The sequence below is a fragment of the Scyliorhinus torazame genome, chromosome 3 (genome assembly GCF_047496885.1).
Source record: "Scyliorhinus torazame isolate Kashiwa2021f chromosome 3, sScyTor2.1, whole genome shotgun sequence".
NCBI classification, from domain to species: domain Eukaryota; kingdom Metazoa; phylum Chordata; class Chondrichthyes; order Carcharhiniformes; family Scyliorhinidae; genus Scyliorhinus; species Scyliorhinus torazame.
In genome coordinates this window covers 101206656-101228407 of record NC_092709.1, presented here as the reverse complement: position 1 = coordinate 101228407, position 21752 = coordinate 101206656, and the positions used below count along the sequence as shown (strand labels likewise).

Below are 21752 nucleotides of genomic sequence, written 5' to 3'. Positions count from 1 at the left end.
CCAAGGCGGTGCTTCATAAAAAGATGATAAAATTTGGAATGCTGCAACCGGCAAGACTGTGGGTCACATATCGAGGGAGGCACCACTACTTTGAGACGGCGGATGAAGCGTGGACTTTTACTGTGGAAGAAAAACTGGAATGAGCGGGTTATTAAAAAGAACGTTTGAACAAAGTGGTGGGGCGAATGTGGGGGGCGAAGAGGAGGGTTAAAAAGGGGGGAAAGAGGAGTTTTATGTACTAATCCTGCGATGTGGTAACTTTTCTCTCTTCCACAGGTGGTAATGGGGGAGGAGGGGAGGTGGAGGAGATGGGGCGTTGGCCATTGGGGGCGGGGCCAAGGGAGAAGCGCGGGCTTGGTTCCCGTGCTATGATAATCATGGCGGGAATAGAGAAGCAGGAAGGAGGGGGCGTCGCACGGTGCGAGCCGAGGTCACGGGGGGAAGCCGAGGTCGGCCAGAGTTTGCTGACTTCTGGGAGCAACATGGGGGGAGTAATTACGCTAGCGGGGTATCTAGCGGGGGGGGGGGGGGGTGGGAGGGGGGAATTACTGGGTTGCTGCTGCTGGGGAGAGGGGGGAGTTGGTATGGGAGGGGATGGGCGGGGGGGCACCGCCTGGGGGAGATACAGCTGCGTGGGAACCGGGTGAGGAGCTGGAAAAAGGGGATGGCTAATCGACAAGGGGGGGGGGGGTAGGAAGCCCCCCAACCCGGCTGATCACGTGGAACGTGAGAGGGCTGAACGGGCCGATAAAGAGGGCACGGGTACTCGCACACCTTAAGAAACTTAAGGCAGATGTGGTTATGTTACAGGAAACGCACCTGAAACTGATAGACCAGGTTAGGCTACGCAAAGGATGGGTGGGGCAGGTGTTCCATTCGGGGCTAGATGCGAAAAACAGGGGGGTGGCTATATTAGTGGGGAAGCGGGTAATGTTCGAGGCAAAGACTATAGTGGCGGATAACGGGGCCAGATACGTGATGGTGAGTGGCAAACTACAGGGGGAGACGGTGGTTTTGGTAAACGTATATGCCCCGAACTGGGATGATGCCAATTTTATGAGGCGGATGCTAGGACGCATTCCGGACCTAGAGATGGGAAAGCTGATAATGGGGGGAGATTTTAATACGGTGTTGGAACCAGGGCTGGATAGGTCGAAGTCCAGGACTGGAAGGAGGCCGGCAGCAGCCAAGGTACTTAAAGATTTTATGGAGCAGATGGGAGGTGTAGACCAGTGGAGATTTAGCAGACCTAGGAGTAAGGAGTTCTCGTTTTTCTCCTATGTCCATAAAGTCTACTCGCGAATAGACTTTTTTGTGCTGGGAAGGACGTTGATCCCGAAGGTGAGGGGAACAGAGTATACGGCTATAGCCATTTCAGATCACGCTCCACACTGGGTAGACTTGGAGATAGGGGAGGAAACAGGAGGGCGCCCACCCTGGAGAATGGACATGGGACTAATGGCAGATGAGGGGGTGTGTCTAAGGGTGAGGGGGTGCATTGAAAAGTACTTGGAACTCAATGATAATGGGGAGGTCCAAGTGGGAGTGGTCTGGGAGGCGCTGAAGGCGGTGGTTAGAGGGGAGCTGATATCAATAAGGGCACATAAAGGGAAGCAGGAGAGTAAGGAACGGGAGCGGTTGCTGCAAGAACTTTTGAGGGTGGACAGACAATATGCGGAAGCACCGGAGGAGGGACTGTACAGGGAAAGGCAAAGGCTACATGTAGAATTTGACTTGCTGACTACGGGCACTGCAGAGGCACAATGGAGGAAGGCACAGGGTGTACAGTACGAATATGGGGAGAAGGCGAGCAGGTTGCTGGCACACCAATTGAGGAAAAGGGGAGCAGCGAGGGAAATAGGGGGAGTGAGGGATGAGGAAGGAGAGATGGAGCGGGGAGCGGAGAGAGTGAATGGAGTGTTCAAGACATTTTATAAAAAATTATATGAAGCTCAACCCCCGGATGGGAGGGAGAGAATGATGGGCTTTTTGGATCGGCTGGAATTTCCCAAGGTGGAAGAGCAGGAAAGGGTGGGAATGGGAGCACAGATCGAGGTAGAAGAAGTGGTGAAAGGAATTAGGAGCATGCAGGCAGGAAAGGCCCCGGGACCGGATGGATTCCCAGTCGAATTCTATAGAAAACATGTGGACTTGCTCGCCCCGGTATTGACGAGGACCTTTAATGAGGCAAAGGAAAGGGGACAACTGCCCCCGACTATGTCTGAAGCAACGATATCGCTCCTCTTAAAGAAGGAAAAGGACCCGCTACAATGCGGGTCCTATAGACCTATTTCCCTCCTAAATGTAGATGCCAAGATCCTGGCCAAGGTAATGGCAATGAGAATAGAGGAATGTGTCCCGGGGGTGGTCCACGAGGACCAAACTGGGTTTGTGTAGGGGAGACAGCTGAACACGAATATACGGAGGCTGTTAGGGGTAATGATGATGCCCCCACCAGAGGGGGAAACGGAGATAGTAGTGGCGATGGATGCCGAGAAAGCATTTGATAGAGTGGAGTGGGATTATTTGTGGGAGGTGTTGAGGAGATTTGGTTTTGGAGAGGGGTATGTTAGATGGGTGCAGCTGTTGTATAGGGCCCCGATGGCGAGCGTGGTCACGAATGGACGGGGATCTGCATACTTTCGGCTCCATAGAGGGACAAGGCAGGGATGCCCTCTGTCCCCATTATTGTTTGCACTGGCGATTGAGCCCCTGGCGATAGCGTTGAGGGGTTCCAAGAAGTGGAGGGGAGTACCTAGAGGAGGAGAAGAACACCGGGTATCTTTGTATGCGGACGATTTGTTACTATATGTGGCAGACCCGGCGGAGGGGATGCCAGAAATAATGCGGATACTTGGGGAGTTTGGGGATTTTTCAGGGTATAAATTGAACATGGGGAAAAGTGAGTTGTTTGTGGTGCATCCAGGGGAGCAGAGTAGAGAAATAGAGGACCTACCGTTGAGGAAGGTAACAAGGGACTTTCGTTACCTGGGGCTCCAGATAGCCAAGAATTGGGGCACATTGCATAGGTTAAATTTAACGCGGTTGGTGGAACAAATGGAGGAGGATTTCAAGAGATGGGATATGGTATCCCTGTCACTGGCAGGGAGGGTGCAGGCGGTTAAGATGGTGGTTCTCCCGAGATTCCTCTTTGTGTTTCAGTGCCTCCCGGTGGTGATCACGAAGGCTTTTTTTAAAAGGATTGAAAAGAGCATCATGGGTTTTGTGTGGGCCGGGAAGACCCCGAGAGTGAGGAAGGGATTCTTACAGCGTAGCAGGGATAGGGGGGGGCTGGCACTACCGAGCCTAAGTGAGTATTATTGGGCCGCTAATATTTCAATGGTGAGTAAGTGGATGGGAGAGGAGGAGGGAGCGGCGTGGAAGAGATTAGAGAGGGCGTCCTGTAGGGGGACTAGCCTACAGGCTATGGTGACAGCCCCATTGCCGTTCTCACCGAGGAACTACACCACAAGCCCGGTGGTGGTGGCTACACTGAAGATTTGGGGACAGTGGAGACGGCATAGGGGAAAGACTGGAGCCTTGGGGGGGGGTCCCCGATAAGAAAAAACCGTAGGTTTGCCCCGGGGGGAATGGATGGGGGATATGGAATGTGGCAAAGAGCAGGAATAACGCAACTGAAAGATCTGTTTGTGATGGGAAGTTCGCGAGTCTGGGAGCGCTGACCGAGAAATATGGGTTGCCCCAAGGGAATGCATTCAGGTACATGCAACTGAGGGCTTTTGCGAGGCAACAGGTGAGGGAATTCCCGCAGCTCCCGATACAAGAGGTGCAGGACAGAGTGATCTCAAAGACATGGGTGGGGGATGGTAAGGTGTCAGATATATATATAGGGAAATGAGGGACGAAGGGGAGACTATGGTAGATGAACTAAAAGGGAAATGGGAAGAAGAGCTGGGGGAGGAGATCGAGGAGGGGCGGTGGGCAGATGCCCTAAGCAGGGTAAACTCGTCGTCCTCGTGTGCCAGGCTAAGCCTGATTCAGTTTAAGGTATTACACAGGGCGCATATGACTGGAGCACGGCTCAGTAAATTTTTTGGGGTGGAGGATAGGTGTGTGAGGTGCTCGAGAAGCCCAGCGAATCATACCCATATGTTTTGGTCATGCCCGGCACTACAGGGGTTTTGGATGGGGGTGACAAAGGTGCTTTCAAAAGTAGTGGGGGTCCGGGTCGAACCAAGCTGGGGGTTGGCTATATTTGGGGTTGCACAAGAGCCGGGAGTGCAGGAGGCGAGAGAGGCCGATGTTTTGGCCTTTGCGTCCCTAGTAGCCCGGTGCAGGATATTGCTAATGTGGAAAGAAGCCAAGCCCCCGGGGGTGGAGACCTGGATAAATGACATGGCAGGGTTTATAAAGCTAGAGCGGATTAAGTTCGTTCTAAGGGGGTCGGCTCAAGGGTTCACCAGGCGGTGGCAACCGTTCGTCGAATACCTCGCAGAAAGATAGATGGAATGGAAAAAAGAAGGCAGCAGCAGCAGGCCAGGATCGGGGGGGGGGGGAAGGAACCAGAAGGACTCTCAGGGTTGTTAATATATACTGTATAATATGTATAGGTCGTTGCTACAGATAATTATATATTGGACTGTTAAATTATATTTTTGGAGAGTGTTACTTGTGATAAGGCAGTTGCCAATTAGGGTTAGTTTTCATTTTTGTTATCTATTATTTATTCACTTTCTGTTTATAAAATAGGTCATTGTTATTTGTGTTGTTATAATATTGTGTAAAGGATGCACAATGTACTGTGTTGGTTGACCAAAAATTTTCAATAAAATATTTTATTAAAAAAAAAATATGTAAAGTTAAAGCACTTGGAATTGCAGGTAGTGACTTGATATGGATAGAATGCTGGTTAGCAGACAGGATGCAAAGAGTTGGAATAAATGGGTCTTTTTCCGAATGGCAGGCTGTGACTAGTGGGGTACCACAGGGATCAGTGCTAGGACCCCAGCTGTTCACATCATATATTAATGATTTGGATGAGGGAATTAAGTGTATTATCTCCAAATTTGCAGATGATACAATACTGGGTCGGAGAATGAACTGTGAGGAGTATGCAAAGATGCTTCAGCGTGATTTGGACAGACTGAATGAGTGGGCATATGCATGGCAGATGCAGTATAATGTGGATAAATGTGAGGTTATCCACATCGGTAGCAAAAATAGGAAGGCAGGTTTTTGAATGGCTGTAAATTGAGAAAGGTGGATATTCAGCGAGACCTTGGTGTCCTAGTAGATTAGTCGCTGAAAGTAAGCGCACAGGTACAGCAGGCAGTAAAGAAGGCAGTAAAGAAGGTATGTTAGCCTTCATAGCAAGAGGATTTGAGCTGTAATTGTACGGATTTTTACTGTAATTGTACAGGGCATTGGTAAGGCCACCCTTGGAATATTGGGCTGGAATTTTCAGCTGTGCCCGCTGCAAGATCGCCACGGGCGGGACGTGGACCACGCAAAGTTCGATTGACCTCGGGCGGGAATTTCCAATTGCTGGACGAGTAAGATCTTGCCGATTGTATGCAATTCTGGTGTCTTATCTGAGAAAGGATTTTCTTGCTATAGAGGGAGTGCAAGGCTGTCGTATGAGGAGAGCCTAAATTGGTTTGGATTATATTCACTGAAGTTTAGAAGATTGAGAGGGTGGGGGGAGCAGATAAGAATATGGTTGTGATTGGAGGCAGTGTAGTCTAGGTACTGCTCTCTGCAGCTGCAACTATGAGCTCTGAACATTGTGTTGTCTGCCCGCCCAGTGCCAGGGTTAAAGACATCTTCTCGTGTGTGATGAAGGGGGGGAACGTGGAAAAAAGAGAGAGAAAGGGACATAGAGTTTAACAAGAATTGTACATCAGCGAATCGGGTCACTGCAGGGAATAGAAGTTACAAGTCCTTTACCCGAGTACACAAAACATCTGCAAATAGATGAACTAGTGGCACAAATTGAGTAAATAATTTAGATCAAATCACCATTATAAAGGTATAGATACAAGGTGATCAAGGTTGAAAAATAAATATTCCAGGGATAGCACGGTAGCACAGTGGTTAGCACTGTTGCTTCACAGCACCAGGATCCCAGGTTCGATTCCTGGCTTGGGTCACTGTACGTGCGGAGTTTGCACGTTCTCCCTGTGTCGGCTTGAGTTTCCTCCGGGCGCTATGGTTTGCTCCCACAAGTCCCGAAAGGCATGCTGTAGGTAATCTGGACATTCTGAATTCTCCCTCAGTGTCCAAAAAAGATGTGTAGGTTAGGTTAAGAGATAGGGCGGGGAAATGAGCTTGGGTGGAATACTCTTTCAGAGGGTTGGTGCAGACTCGATGGGCCTCCTTCTGCACTGTAGGGATTCTATGATTCTATAGAGATAGCAAATGTCATTCCACTATTTAAGTAGGGAAGGAGAGAGAAAACAGGGAACTACAGACCTGTTAACCATACATCAGTGGTAGGGAGATGCTAGAATAGATTATAAAGGATGCAGTAAATGGATGGAAATAATAATCTAATTTGGCATATTCAACATGGATTTACGTACGGGAAATCATGTTTGACAAATCTGTTGGAGTTTATTTGTGGATGTTACTAGCAGAAGTGATAAAAGGAAGTCGCTGGATGTAGTATACTTGGACTTTCAGAAGCTTTTGATAAAGTCCCACACATAAGATTGATCAACACAATTAAGCATATAGGATAGGAGATAATATACTGGCATGGATTATGGATTGGAAATGCAGTTTGGTCCCCTTACCTCAGGGAGAATATTATCACTATAGAGGAGTGCAATGTAAGTTCACCAGACTTATTCCTGGGATGGCAGACCGGTCCTTGAAGAGAGATTGGGTAAACTGGGCCTGTATTTTCAAAGAATGAGAGGTGATCTCACTGAAATGCACACAATACTTAAAGGGGTAGACCGGGTAGATGCAGGTAAGATGTTTCCCCAGTTGGGGACCAGGGGATATAAGGGGAAGCCACTTAGGACCAAGATGGGTTCTACCTTCAAAAAGTACTTCATTAGCTGCAAACTTCTTTTGGACTTCCTGAAGTTGAACAAGGCATTGTATAAATTCATTGGCAGCAGTACAGTGAAGTTGCACTAAATTGGTCCCTGCTATGAAGGGATTGTCCTATGATGAGAGGAGAATTTCTTTTTTACTCAAGAGTTGTGAATTTTTAAAATTCTCTACCCCAGAGGACTCTGGATGCACAGTCGTCGAGTATGTTTAAAGTAGAGATTGACAGATTTATAAATACCAATGATGTAAAGGGATATGGGAATAGTGTGGGGATAATGTGGAGAAAAGGCACTGAGATGGATGATCATCCATGATCATACTGAGTAGCTGATCAGGGTCAATGGGCTGAATGGCCTTCACCTGCTCCCTTGTTCCTATGGCTCACTCAGAAAATTAGGGATAGTATTTGATTAAAAGAGGCTTATTATATTCATAGATCATAGAATTTACAGTGCAGAAGGAGGCCATTCAGCCCGTCGAGTCTGCACCGGCTCTTGGAAAGAGCACCCTACCCAAGGTCAACACCCCCACCCTATCCCCATAACCCAGTAACCCCACCCAATACTAAGGGCAATTTTGGACACTAAGGGCAATTCAGCATGGCCAATCCACCTATTTGCAAGAAACAGTAACATATATGAGGATTGAGAGTGCTTTACAAGCCAAAGGGCAACCAAAATGTTGATGAAAAGAAAAGAATAGAGAGTAAACCAGAGAAATGCTAGAATCGATTATAAAGGATGCAGTAAATGGACGCAAATAATAACCTAATTTGGCATACGGTTGTAAGAGCTTTTTTAAGTATATAAAGAGGAAGAGAGCCGCTAGTGTTAACATTGGTCTGTTAGAACCAGAAGAACAGTAGAAGACACATGGTTCATTCCAGAAATGAACGGTTAACTAGGGGCTAAAAAATGCGAGGAAATTAATATCAACAGAGAAAAGATGGTGGAGAAACGCAAGGGATTAAAATGCAACACATCCCCGGGGCCTGATGACCGCCGCCCTCAGGTTCTAAAGGAGATAGCTGCAGAGATAGTGGCTGCACTGGCTGCGATTTTCCAGAATTCATTGGATTTAGAATGGACGCATTGGATTGGAAGTTTTAAAATATTAAGACCATTTTTCAAGGAAGGAGGAAGGGAGAAAACAGGGAACTACAGGCTAGTTAGTCTAACATCAGTTGACAGGAACATACTGGATCTTCAAAAAGCATAGTTTACTAAAGGGAACTCCCATTTCACACATTACTGGAGTTTTTCGAGGATTTAAATAGTAGGGTACATAAAGGGGAAACCAGTAGATATAGTGGGCTGGATTCTCCGATTTGCAGACTAAATTCTGATGCCGGCGTTTTACACCAGAAAAAATGGTGCAAAAGCTGTACCGATCCTCTGTTTGGTGGGGGGGGGGCAGCAGCCGCGCAGCATAAATCCCCCGGCTTTACCTGCGGATACAGCCAGAGAATTGCCAGGTCCGTGGCTGCACATGCGCACGGCTGCGCCCCCCCCCCCACTTTCAGCGCAAATGGGGATTCACCGGCCAATTGCTGAACACTATTTCGGTGTCGCCGACCGGAGAAACCCGCCCAGTATATCTGGATTTCCAAAAGGCTATTGATAAGGTGCCACACCAAAGTTTAATGGACATGATAAGTGCACATAGAGTTGGAGGTAAAATAATAGCATAGATGGAGGATTGGTTAACAAATAAGTAGAGAGTCGGCATGATTGGGACGTTTTCCAAGTTGCCAGGTAGTGAAGAGTAGAGTACCACAAGCATCAGTGCTGGAGCCTCAGCTATTTACAATCTATATTAATGACTTAGAGAATGACACATCTAAATTTGCAGATAATACCAAGATAGGTAGAAAGGTAAGCAAGGTCACCGAGAGGCTGCAATGAGGTATAGAGGTTAAGTGAGTGGGCAACAAGATGACAAGTGGATCATAATGTGGGGAAGAGTGAAGTTATCTACTTTTGTCGTAGGAATAGAAAAGCTGAATATTTTCTAAAAGGTGAGAAACTTGTAAATGTTGTTCAAACTGACTTGGGTGCGCTTGTATACAGAATGCAAAACGTTAACATGCAGGTAGAACAAACAATTAGGAAGGCAAATAGCATGTTGGCTTTTATTGCAAGGGGATTGGAGCACAGGAATAAATAATTCTTGCTGGAGTTCTGCAGGGTTTTGGTGAAACCACACCTGCAATAGTGCATGCAGTTTTGATCTCCACATTCAAGATATACTTGCATTGGGGATGGGATGGCAAAACGTCCCTAAATTGGTCCTACATCCTACGCTGCGATGAAAGATTGAACACATTAGTTTATTTTCTCTGGCGTTTAGAAAAGGCAACCTCATTGAAATGTACAACATTCTGAATGGGCTTGGTAGGGGAGAAATTAAGAGACTACTTCTGGTGGTTGGGGAAATATCAAATGCATGGGCACAGTCGCAGGATAAGGGGGGCAGTCATTTAGGGCTGAGATGAGGGCAAGTTACTTTGCTCAAAGGGCTGTGAATCTTGGAAATTCTCTGTCCCAGAGAGTTGTGGATGCTCCGTCATTTAATACATTCAACGCTGGTACAGACATACGTTTGGTCTCTCAGAGAAACACGGGATATGGAGAATGGGCAGGGAAGTGAGTTGAAGCCCGAGATCAGCCATGACCGTGTTAAATGGCTCGATGGGCCACATGGTCTACTCTTGCTCCTAGTTTTGATTTCTTGTGCCAGGACTCTTCATTACTCATGTAATAAAGGAAACTCAGCAGGTGATTTAATAGCTCAGCTGAAAGACAGCACCCATAGTAATTCAGCACTGCTTCAGTACTGCATTGTGGTGTCAGCCTAAAGTTTTGAGATATGAAGTAGATATGATTCATGACATGGGACAGTCCCAGCCGTGATCAGGTACGGATGGCCCTGGCGAACAGCTGTCTGGGGCTTTCATTGGTCTTCAATCTCTCCTTCTGCTTAGTCTTTACTGCTGGGCTCCTGAGGCTGTCACTCTCTTCTGTGTAATATTCCCCAGTTACCTGCAGCCAGTATCTTCAAGTGGTGTAATGCTATGGTTGTCTTGACCAGCTGATGAGTTACTTGTTCGTTTTGTAGACTTAACAAAACCCCCATAAACTGGAATCAATATCCCCCCCCCCCCGCCACCCCATTGTTAAACTGGAATCACAATGTGTGTCCCCCCCCCCCCCCCACTCTTTCCCCAGAACCCAGCAAATGTATCCTTTTCTTTTTTTTTTAAATTTAGAGTATCCAACTAATTTTTTCCAATTAAGGGGCAATTTAGCAAGGCCAATCCACCTACCCTGCACATCTTTTGGGTTGTGGGGCTGAATCCTTCGCAAACATGGGAAGAATGTGCAAACTCCACACGGACAGTGACCCAGAGCCCGGATCGAACCTGGGACCTCGGCGCCGTGAGCCAACCATGCTAACCACTTGCGCCACCGTGCTGCCCTAAATGCATCCTTTTCAATTATTTATTAAAATCCCCTATGAAAGCTATTATTAAATATGCTTCTCCTCTTTCGGGCAGAGTGTTCCAGATGATGAGAATGTATTGTGTAAAACAAAATTATCCCCACTTCCCTTCTGGTTCTTTCAATTATCTTAAATCTGTGCCCTTTGGTCATTGACCCACCTGCCAATAGAAACAGTTTCTCCTTATTGACTTTATTTTAAAACTCTGCAGTCTTGATATTGGCTATGAAATTTCTTGTCTAAGGAGGACACAGTTTTACTAGTCTCTCTTATAACTAATGTCCCTCATTCCATTTGTTGCAGCATCAGCCATGTGTGAGTAAGAGTACAATCCAATGCATGAAAGGTAGAGGTTGGTGTTGAGCAGGAAGAGAAGTGGTATTGAGGAAGGAATGGGGGAATGATTAGTGGAAGATTAGTAGCTACTCAAGAAATACTGGGCGCGATTTAACCAAAACGTTTCTAAGCGGGGTAGCGACCAGGAACGGCCATGAGCTTCCTGATGCTTGGCCTGGCGAGGCCACCATCGCTATAAAACGTTAGCAGGTCCATTGAAGAGGCCCATGGGCTTCACGCCACAAATCATGGTCCCGCCGGCTGATTCACCGGGACTGCACTCACCAGCCCCACCCCCCGCGAGCAAGGGAGAGCAACACTTAAACCGATCCTGCACAGTCAACCACACTCAGCTCATAGCCATGCTGCCGAAAAGACCAGCCCCACGATTAGCGGATGGCAACCTGGGCAGATTACTGGACACAATAGAGGCGTGATTTTGCAACAGGAGCGGACTGGTCAGATCGCAAACAGATTGGCGCCCGGCGCAGTTTTTGATTTTGGCCTCTCCCGCGATTTACCGGCCTTGTTGCACTCTCACTTAAGCACAGCGCAGCCATTAAATCATGGCCATTAAGTGGGGCAGCAGGAAACAGCAGTGGAATAGCAACTGGGCAGAGGTTTCCCAAGGTGAAAGACATAGAATGTATTAGTGAATTTTAGGTGGAGTTTGAGTCAGAGCGAAAAAAAACCAAAAGAAAATTTATGGCACAGAAGGAGGTAATTTGACCTGTAGCCAGAGAGCATTGGAAAATGATGGTCAGAGCCTGTGCTGTTTCTTCCCTTGCTTTTCTTAGCAATCTGTGATATATTTAATCTGGGCCTGATGATTTCTCTACGTTCAAGGACACTAAACCCCTTATTAGTTCCTCTTTCTCCAAGTTTCCTCCTTAACTGCAATGTCGGCCCCATTGTCCTATTTCTTGAAAACAAATTCAAAGTATTCATTAAGAACCATATCCATATTTTCACCTCCACCCATGGGTTTTCTCATCGGTTCTCCAGGACCACGTCCGAGCAGCTATGCTTTATGTAGGGGTATTGATAGGAAATTTGACTATGGGAGGCTTCACTACCAAGTTCAACACCGTCATCCTCAATATTGCATGCACATTTACCCACGAGGTTATAATGAATGGTCACAGGTTTTGTTTTTAATCATTATGCCATCCATCTGCACTCATGACACTGGTCTGGAAATTCATCAATGGCTGTTCAATGGAAGCCCCTAAAAATGAATCAAGTGGTTGTTTCAGCCCATTGTACCTGCTCGCCATGAATTATACTGGTCTCCGACTGAAGTTTCATGAGGAGACTGGGAGAACTCTCGTGGATTTCTAGGCCATCATCTGCAATGCAGTGACCCCTACTGGAGGTAGGCAGATGATCAGGTTAGAAAAGGACCATACTGAATATGCAATAACACCACAAACATTGTTCTATGCCTCCTTCTTGTAAAGGAGGGTGGGACATGAGTAAAACACTGGACTGGGGAGAGTTTTGATGCCCTACATGCCTGAGAAGACTGCTCACACACACTAACTGAGCTCCTGAATGAAGAGCAGCGGTTCAGAGAGGCTGCAGAACAGCAACTGATGGTCATAGAATTGTTCCAGGTACCCAAAGAGTTAGAATTTTTTTTTTTTTAAAAAGGTAAAAGCTGGCAAATCACCAACTATTCATAGTACTATTAATACTCAGATCAATTTAGATTATATCCATAATGCATATTTATAACTGCCTATAAAACCCCCTGTAGGAAATGTGTATCTTACCCCAATGGCAGTCTTGGGCACAATGCTACGCTTCTGTGCAATTAAATTGCTAACAGGAGTCTCCACAGGGAGAGGGGGTGGACTTTCAATGTCTTCAGAAGATGCTGGTGAAAGGAACGAGAAAGGACAGTCAGCATACACATCTTGCAGGCCAGGTTAAAACTTAAATGATATAGACACAGAAATGCTACAAAATTTCAGCTCATGGTTGAACGGTTGAGGACTCTGGGTCTATGCTCATTGGGAGTTTAGAAGGATGGGGGGGGGGGGGGGATCTTATTAAAACTTACAAGATACTGCGAGGCCTGGATAGAGTAGACGTGGAGAGGATGTTTCCACTTGTCGGGACAACGAGAACCAGAGGACACAATCTCAGACTGAAGGGACGATCCTTCAAAACAGAGATGAGGAGGAATTTCTTCAGCCAGGGGCTGGTGAATCTGTGGAACTCATTGCCGCAGAAGGCTGTGGAAGCCAAATCACGGAGTGTCTTTAAGACAGAGGTGGATAGGTTCTTGATTAATAAGGGGATCAGGGCTTATAGGGAGAAGGCAGGAGAATGGGGATGAGAAAAATATCAGCCATGATTGAATGGCGGAGCAGACTTGATGGGCCAAGTGGCCTAATTCTGCGCCTATGTCTTATGGTCTTATCCAGAATATCTAACAATATCTCATTTTCCCAAAGAAATTATGTAATTCTCAATTCTTTCCAACCACTTGCATTCCTGATTGTTGTTGCACGACTTGGATTTGGCAAAAAGTGCCAATCCTAAATTTCCCACATAAAACTTCTGGAGAGGAAGAGAACATAAAAAATCTTGAACACGTTAACAAACAAAGAACACTTACTTTTATCTAGTTTATTGGGTATGCGAATTACTGTTGGTTTTCGCAATAAAGGTGGCCGACTTGATGTACTATCTGTGGGTGCCTTCTGACCTCTAGGTAAAGTCTGAAAAGGATCTGTTAGGACAGAAAATAAAATTGGGATAATGTTTCAATTTATATATCGAATGTGCCCGTTACCAGTCACCCAGCGCTGATCATGCACCTTTTACTAGTAGTAAGTGTTATTGTGCTGGAGATAAACTGGAATAATTATTGGATGAATACAGCAAGCATCTTGTGGAACGGTAGCTCATTGCAGAGAGAATGAAAGAAAAGAAGAGAAAGAAAGTGAGCAGAACGAGAAATGGGAAGAAAAAACTAGAGAAAGAAAAAGTGAAAGAAAGACAAGGGAAAGTAAAAGAATAAATAATAGACTTATATGGAGCCCTTCACATTCTTGTGATGTCTCAAAGGTCTTTACTATCTGTGAATTACTTATGCAAATGTAGTTAGTATTTAACGTAGGAAAATGCAACTGCCACTTCCACCAAGCAAGGTCAATAGCAATAGCAGCATAGAACAAGAGTGGACAATTTAGCCTCTAAAGCCTGGTCCACCCTTGAATGAATCATGGCTGATCTGAGACCTGCTTCCATATACTCATCTTTGCCACCTGTACCTTAATTCTTTTGCTTAATAAAAACGTATCAATCTTAGCTTTTAAATTAACAATTGACCTCATATCAATTGCTTTGTGAGAAGAAAGTTCCAAACCACTTCCACACTTAGCAAGTAGAAATGTTTCCCAACTTCAGCCCTGAACAGCCCATCTCTAAACTTTAGACCATGCCCGCTCGTCCTGGACTCGGCAACCAGCAGAAATAGTTTCTATCAATCCTATCTGTTCTGCTCGATATCTCAAAAACTTTGATCAAATTACCCTTAATCTTCTAACACAAGGGAACACAATGTTAGTTTGTAATTGCTCTTCATTGGTTGGTTAATCTACATTGCTCTCCCTCCAAGGCCAATATATCTTTCCTAAGGTGTGGTGCCCAGAACTGCAGGTATAGTCTAAACAGGGCTTTGTGTGGCTGAGAGATAAATAATCTAATTCCTTGCGTTAGTGGTATTTACTGAAGGATAAATGTTGGCCAGGACTGTGGCAACATTTATATCCATCCTAACAGACATATGCCATTCAGTTTATGCTCTTGAAGTATCAGCCTGGTTTACGTGCTCAATTTATGGAATGGGGTTGTTTGGACATCATTACTTCTTTATTTCCAGCAAGTGCAAGTCTTTAAACACATGAATAATTTAAAAATAATTAACTGTTCAAAACTTTTGTCAGTTACTTCTCCAATACAGACCTGGACATTTGGGCGTGTGGGGTGGGGGGGCATGAGGTTTGGGGCAGTGACGTTGGGAACAATTCTTGCGCTTGTATAGTGAGACCAGAGGTGCAATATTAGACCTCAGGCCTCATCACCATCATCGATCAGATGTGCTACAAATATTAACAGGCAGCTCACTGGCAAAGTGGAATAGAAGATTGTGTTGATACAACACCAGCACCAGCTCTCAGATGGCTAAGGGGATCAGGAAGTGTGAAGACCAGGTAAAGAAAGGGAATTTCGAGGCTATTATATAATAAATGCTAAGCGATTAATGGAATTGGGTATAGCAGAGTTTAACATTCTCCATAAAGTTCTTCATGAAGTGGAAATCAAGTTGAAATCAGGTAGTTAATCTCAAGTGAGAGGGGGACGGAAATTTGAAGAAATCAGCTTGGGTCACCCTCATCTATCTTCAAGCCATGGGTCCTAAAATTGTGGGCAAAGTTATAGCTCATGGAATAAAAGGGACAGGACCAACATGGACACAAAAATAGTGGAGAGACAGGAAACAGAGATTAGTGGTTAATGAAGTTTTTCTCACTGGAGAATGGTTTGTAGTGGAGTGCCCCATGGAGTAAATGTTGGAATCCTTGCTCTTTCTGTTAGGTTGTTGCACAAGGTTAAATCTCACGGAATCCAGGGTGAGATAGCCAATTGGATACAAAATTGGCTTGGCGACCAAAGCCAAAGCGTGGTTGTGGAAGGTTGTTTTTCAAACTGGAGGCCTGTGACCAGTGGTGTGCCTCATGGATCGGTGCTGGATCCACTGTTATTTGTTGTATATATTAATGATTTGGATGAGAATGTATATATTAATGATTTGGATGAGAATGTAGGAGGCATGATTAGTAAGTTTGCAGATGACACCAAGATTGGTGGCATGGTGGATAGTGAAGAAGGTTATATAAGATTGCAACAGGATCTTGACCAATTAGGCCAGTGAGCCGATGAACGGCAGATGGAGTTTAATTTGGATAAACGTGAGGTGATGCATTTTGGTAGATCAAATCAGGGCAGGACCTACTCAGTTAATGGTAGGGAGTTGGGGAGAGTTACAGAACAAGGCGATCTAGGGGTACAGGTTCATAGCTCATTGAAGGTGGAGTCGCAGGCGGACAGGGTGGTGAAGACATTCAGCATGCTAGGTTTTATTGGTCAGAATATTGAATACGGGAGTTGGAACGTCTTGTTGAAGTTGTACAAGATATTACTAAGACCACACATGGAATACTGTGTTCAGTTCTGGTCATCCTATTATACGAACGATATTGTTAAACTAGAAAGAGTGCAGAAGAGATTTACGAGGATGCTACCAGGACTTGATGGTCTGAGCTATAAGGAGAGGCTGGGTAGGCTGGGACTTTTTTCCCTGGAGCATAGGAGGCTTAGGGGTGATCTTATAGAGGTCTATAAAATAATGAGGGGCATAGATAAGGTAGATAGTCACATCTTTTCCCAAAGGTAGCGGAGTCTAGAACTAGAGGGCATAGGTTTAAGGTGAGAGGGGAGAGATACAAAAGAGACCAGAGGGGAAATTTCTTTACACAGAGGGTGGTGAGCATCTCGAATGAACTGCCAGAGGCAGTGGTAGAGGCGGGTACAATTTTTTCCTTTAAAAAAGTTAGACAGTTACATGGGCAGGGTGGGTATAGAGGGATATGGGCCAAAATGCGGGCAAGTGGGACTAGCCTTGTGATAAAAACTGGGCGACATGGTCAAGCTGGGCCAAAGGGCCTATTTCCATGCTGTAAACATCTATGGCATCTATTAATAACCTAAGCCTGGTCATACATGAAATAATTTCACAACTTGGGGATAATAAAAAACTTGGACGTATTTTGAACTATTAAGAAGATAGAGCAGAACTTCAAAAAGACAGACAGGTTCATGGAGTGGGAAAACAAGTGGTAAATGAAATTTAATGCAGAGTAGTGTGAAGAGATTAATTTGTCAGAATAATGCAGAGAGACAATAGAAAGTAAAGAGTACAATTCTAAAGGGAGCAGTGGAATCTGGGTGTATATGTGCTTAAATCACTGAAGGTGGCAACACAGATTGAGAGAATGGTTAAGAAAGTATGCCATCCTAAGCTTTATTAAGAGGGACACAGGGCATAAAAGCAAGGGAGTTAAATGAAACCTATACAAGACACTGGTTCAGCCTCAACTACTCGGGTGGCATGGTGGCACAGTGGCTAGCACTGTTGCTTCACAATGCCAGGGACCTGGGTTTGATTCCCGGCTTGGGTCACTGTCTGTGCGGAGTCTGCATGTTCTCCCCGTGGCTGCGTGGGTTTCCTCCGGGTACTCCGGTTTCCTCCCACAAGTCCGAAAGACGTGCTGTTAGGTGAATTGGACATTCTGAATTCTCTCTGTGTACCCAAACATGCGCCGGAATGTAGCGACAAGTGGATTTTCACAGTAACTTCATTGCAGTGTAATGTAAGCCTACTTGTGACAATAAAGATTCTTATTATTATTACAGTGTTGTGCGCAGTTCTGGATGCTGCACTTTAGGAAAGATGTGATTAGAGAGAGTGCAGAAACGATTCACAAGACCGGTCTCTGGGAAGAGGAACTTCAGTTATATAGATAGATTGGAGAAGTTGGGACAGTTTTCCTTGGCGAAGAGACTTTCCAGATGAGATTTGATAGAGATATTCCAAATCATGAGGGGTCTGGATAAGCTAGATAGGGAGAAACTATTCTCCCTAGTGGAAGAATCAGGAACCAGAGGACACAGTTTTAAGCTAATAAGCAAAAAAAGCTATGATGACTAGAGGAAAATCTTTTTCACGCAGCGAGTGGTTAGGATCTGGAATACACTGTCTGAGAGTGTGGTGGAGGCAGGATCGATCGAGGCATTCCAGAGGAAATTAGATAGTTATCGGAAAAGGAGGAATGTGTAGGGCTAGGGGGAGGAGGTAGGAGAGTGAGACTAGGTAACTTGTTCCTAAGGAGAACCGGTGCAGACACAATGGGCTGAATAGCCTCCTTCTGTGCTGTAAGAATACTGTGCTTTTGTAAATTAGAAATCTCATCAATTGGAATGATGGAGAAATAAACAGTCTTTTTTTAAAACTAAATTTAGAGTATCCAATTCATTTTTTCCAATTAAGGGGCAATTTAGTGTGGCCAATCCACTAGCCTGCACAACTTTGGCTTGTGGGGGCAAAACCCACGCAAACTTGGGGAGAATGTGCAAACTCCACACGGACAGTGACCCAGAGCCAGGATCGACCCTGGGACCTCGACGCCGTGAGGCAGCAGTGCTAACCCACCGCGCCACTGTGCTGCCGAGAAATAAACAGTCTTAATAGACAGACTGTTCCACTATTTGTGACCAAGTGTAACTGTTCTCCCCTCCACCCCTCCCACCAGCGAGTGAAGGAGGTAACTGCTGACAATTGGAGGAAAAGATCAAGTCATTTATTCAAGGGAAGAATCACCTGAAAGTAATTGATACAGAAAACACCGATTCAATATAATTCTCTAGCAAATTTTTGAATTATCATCTTCAAGTCTCAGATATCGGTTCTTCCCAGGACCCTTGTAGGTACTGGCATCCACACTAGAATAACAAACTAAAACGTCCCAGGTTTCATTCTCAGCCTGTTCTGACTTAACTGTGTGCGTGTGTGTGTCGGAGTGGTTCTGTGTGTGTGAGTGTGTGAATGTGTGTGTGAATGTGTGTGTGAGTGTGTGAATGTGTGTGTGAGTGTGTGAATGTGTGTGTGAGTGTGTGAATGTGTGTGTGAGTGTGTGAGTGCGTGTGTGTGTGTGAGTGCGTGTCTGTGTGTGAGTGCGTGTCTGTGTGTGAGTGCGTGTCTGTGTGTGAGTGCGTGTCTGTGTGTGAGTGCGTGTCTGTGTGTGAGTGCGTGTCTGTGTGTGGTCTGTGTTGGGTTAGTTAGAGAAGCATTGCGGATGCTATAATTGATCGTTGAGCTCTTGGGGAGAGGGTAGAGCGTGGGAGTTGAGACAAAGTAAAGAATTTGACTGGAGTTCCTGATCCTAACTGCTGTCGGACACACCTCGACAGGTATGTGTAAATATTGATGTAGGGTGAGGACAGAACCTTCACCATAATGCTCACCATGGTCAAATAACATTCTAGTACTCATTGGCTGGCCTCGCATGATGATATGCATAAGGTGCCAGGAGGCTGCTGGTATCTGTGGATAATCAGCCATTTTAGAACAGAGGGGCAGACAATTGAAAAGAAAATAATCCTCAGGGTTCAAATATTACCTTCTTTCTGTACAGCCTTATAGTGCAGTCTAGAGAAAACTGAAGCCAACATTTCATTACCTACTGTCACTAGGGAGGTCACATTATCTCCTGTTGGAACAGCAGGTACAACATCATCATCATCAAAACTTATCAGATCTTGCAAGCTTGCAATCATATCTGGAGAAGCTGCATGTTTGTTGGTTGAAGATCCTTCGACCTTCACCAGGGAGACCTTTGCTATGGGTAACATTGAAGGCCGAGAAGCAGGAGGTTTCAGCGCTGTAGAAGATGCTTCACAGTTTTCAGAAATGGTCTTTTTTGCCACTGTCGGCCTTGGTGCTGGAACAGGAACTTGATTCCTTTTATCTGTAGGTCTTTCGCTCTGAGGGGTGACAGTAGCTGAATGCGCTTCCTCCCCAGGACCTAAACTACTGTTACTCCCATTGTTCTGTTTTGACTCTGCAGAGATACTAGGTTTTGGTTTCTTGGGTGGCTCTGGCTTGGATTTAGCAGCTGCAGACGTCTTTGGTGGTTTTGGAAGGAGGATTGGCCCATGCCTCTCTGCTGCTACAGGTTTTGTTTCTGCCACCTTATCAGATCCTCCTGAATTCCTGTCAGCCACAGGAGGTTTGGGAGCTACAGTGGGTTTCCCGTGGATCGCCGCAGGCTTTGGCCCAAAATATCGTGGAGCAACTTCTGGTCTTTTTGATGGTCTGGTGTTCCCAGCAGAATTCTCAGAATCAGTTTGTGTTTCAAATGCCTTTATTCTGGCAAGGAAGCTGTGTCCACCGTTATCTCCCATTATTTCCTGGTTGGCAAATTTATCTTCCATCAATGGATTTTGGCACAATGTTAACTCACGTAGAACACCACTTTCTTTACCTTCTCCCTCAGATGTCTCACTTTGAAGTTCTTCAAAAAATATCTTGAAGTTAGTTAAGGACCTGGGTTTTGGTATGGGTCGCTCCACAACATTAGTGTTTGTTTGGACACTTTGTTCCCGACTGGAATTACTTTCTATTGAAATCAAAGGTTCACTTTCCACAGGTCTAATAGGAATGAGACACACAGCTGGTCTGCAAGGTTTCACTGGTCTCTGAACTAGAACAAAAGAGACATAAAATAAAATAAGCTACGTAAAGAATAGACAAACATGAACATCATTTTTTTTAAAAGTCTCTTTAGGGATTTGGATGATATTGGCAAGGTTGTCATCTATTGCCCATTCCTAGTAGCCTTTCAGGTAGCGGTGGGCTTCCTTCTTAAACAACTGCAGCCTGTGCCCTGAAACCCTCCACGGTTCCATTCGGTAGCGAGTTTCAGGATTTTGAAGGTACAGTGCTATATGGTCAAGTCAGGTTGGTATGCTGCTTGGAGAGGACCTCTGAGGTGATGGTGTTCCCATGCACCTGCTGTCCTGGTCCTTTGAGCTCGTGGAGTTTACAGGTTTGGAGGGTGCTGCCAAGGAAGTTTGGATAGTTGCTACAGGTAGTACACATTGCAATCAGGTTATGCCGAAAGGTTAGATGTTCAGGCTAATAGGGGAGAAATTAAAAATCACAAAGCATATTAAAGGCAACATAAAAGCATGTAGATTACAATCCGATTGACATGTGTTATGACCTTGGCACCTAACAATGATGCTCAAGTGGTTTGCTTAAATTCACAACTCTAATCCTCTGCTAGCATGAATATTTTACAATCATTTTGATATTGCGGTACAAAAATGCTTTAGCCATTAGTGCTCATTGTTATGGGGTAGATTGGACAGCAACATCTGGAACCCACACAGTAAACACAGAAATCTAAAAGTTGTTGTCTGAAACTTTGTCCTTCCATAGGCTTTGCTACATCAGTATCTCTGATATAGATTCATCACAAAAGAGCATAATGTTGCAATACTTCCCCACCAGTTACTCATTACAAACTCAAGAAAAAGTTAGGACTGATGCATTCAGGAGTAAACACATTTTTAAGAGCATGATAAATCTTAATTACTGCCAAGTAATTCACTGGCTCTGAAAGCCAGGCTGGCCCACATGCAAGTCTCGTTCTTTCAAAATGTAAACACTGTTGGAGATTACAAAATAATTAAATATTTAGATATTTTTATCCTTTTTTTCCTGTCTCCTGCATCTTTTTCTTCATCTCATCTCTTTTTAATTCATATTCTGTACACAATTTTATATATCATGAAATATTTTAATTTACCCTTCCTGGTTTAGACTTAAATTGGACAATCCCAGAAATAGGAGCAAGGATCCGATGAGCCCATACCCAATGATTGGGCAAGATGGCAATTTTATGCTGACTGCTCATTTCCATGATTGCTGCATGCAGCCAATATGTCCTGTTTTCTTTATTGGCTACACACATTAGTAGTGGCCAAATAATTTCGTTCCAGCACTACTAAAGGTTAGACTGCACCTAATGGGTGGCACAGTGGCACAGTCGTTAGCACTGCTGCCTCACAGCTCCAGGGACCCGGGTCCAATTCCGGCTTTGCGTGACTGTTTGTCTTGAGTTTGCACGTTCTCCCCGTGCCCGTTCTCCCGTCTCTGCATGGGTTTTCTCTGGGTGCTCCGGTTTCCTCCCACAGTCAAAGATGTGCAGGTTGGGTGGATTGGCCATGCTAAATTGCCCCTTAAGTGTCCAAAA

General features: G+C 45.2%; 1 protein-coding gene across 2 annotated transcripts in view; it reads right to left on the bottom strand.

Annotated features, from left to right (window-relative positions):
- The window catches only part of sh3d19 (SH3 domain containing 19), a 342707-nt gene that overhangs the window by 98922 nt on the left and 222033 nt on the right, over positions 1–21752 (bottom strand). For both annotated transcript variants that reach the window (XM_072496064.1, XM_072496063.1), the window contains exons 7-9: positions 19173–20195; positions 13487–13600; positions 12636–12739 (exon numbers count right to left, since the gene is read on the bottom strand). In XM_072496064.1, coding sequence (XP_072352165.1) covers positions 12636–12739; positions 13487–13600; positions 19173–20195 — 1241 coding nt within the window. The remainder of the gene's footprint in view (positions 1–12635; positions 12740–13486; positions 13601–19172; positions 20196–21752) is intronic.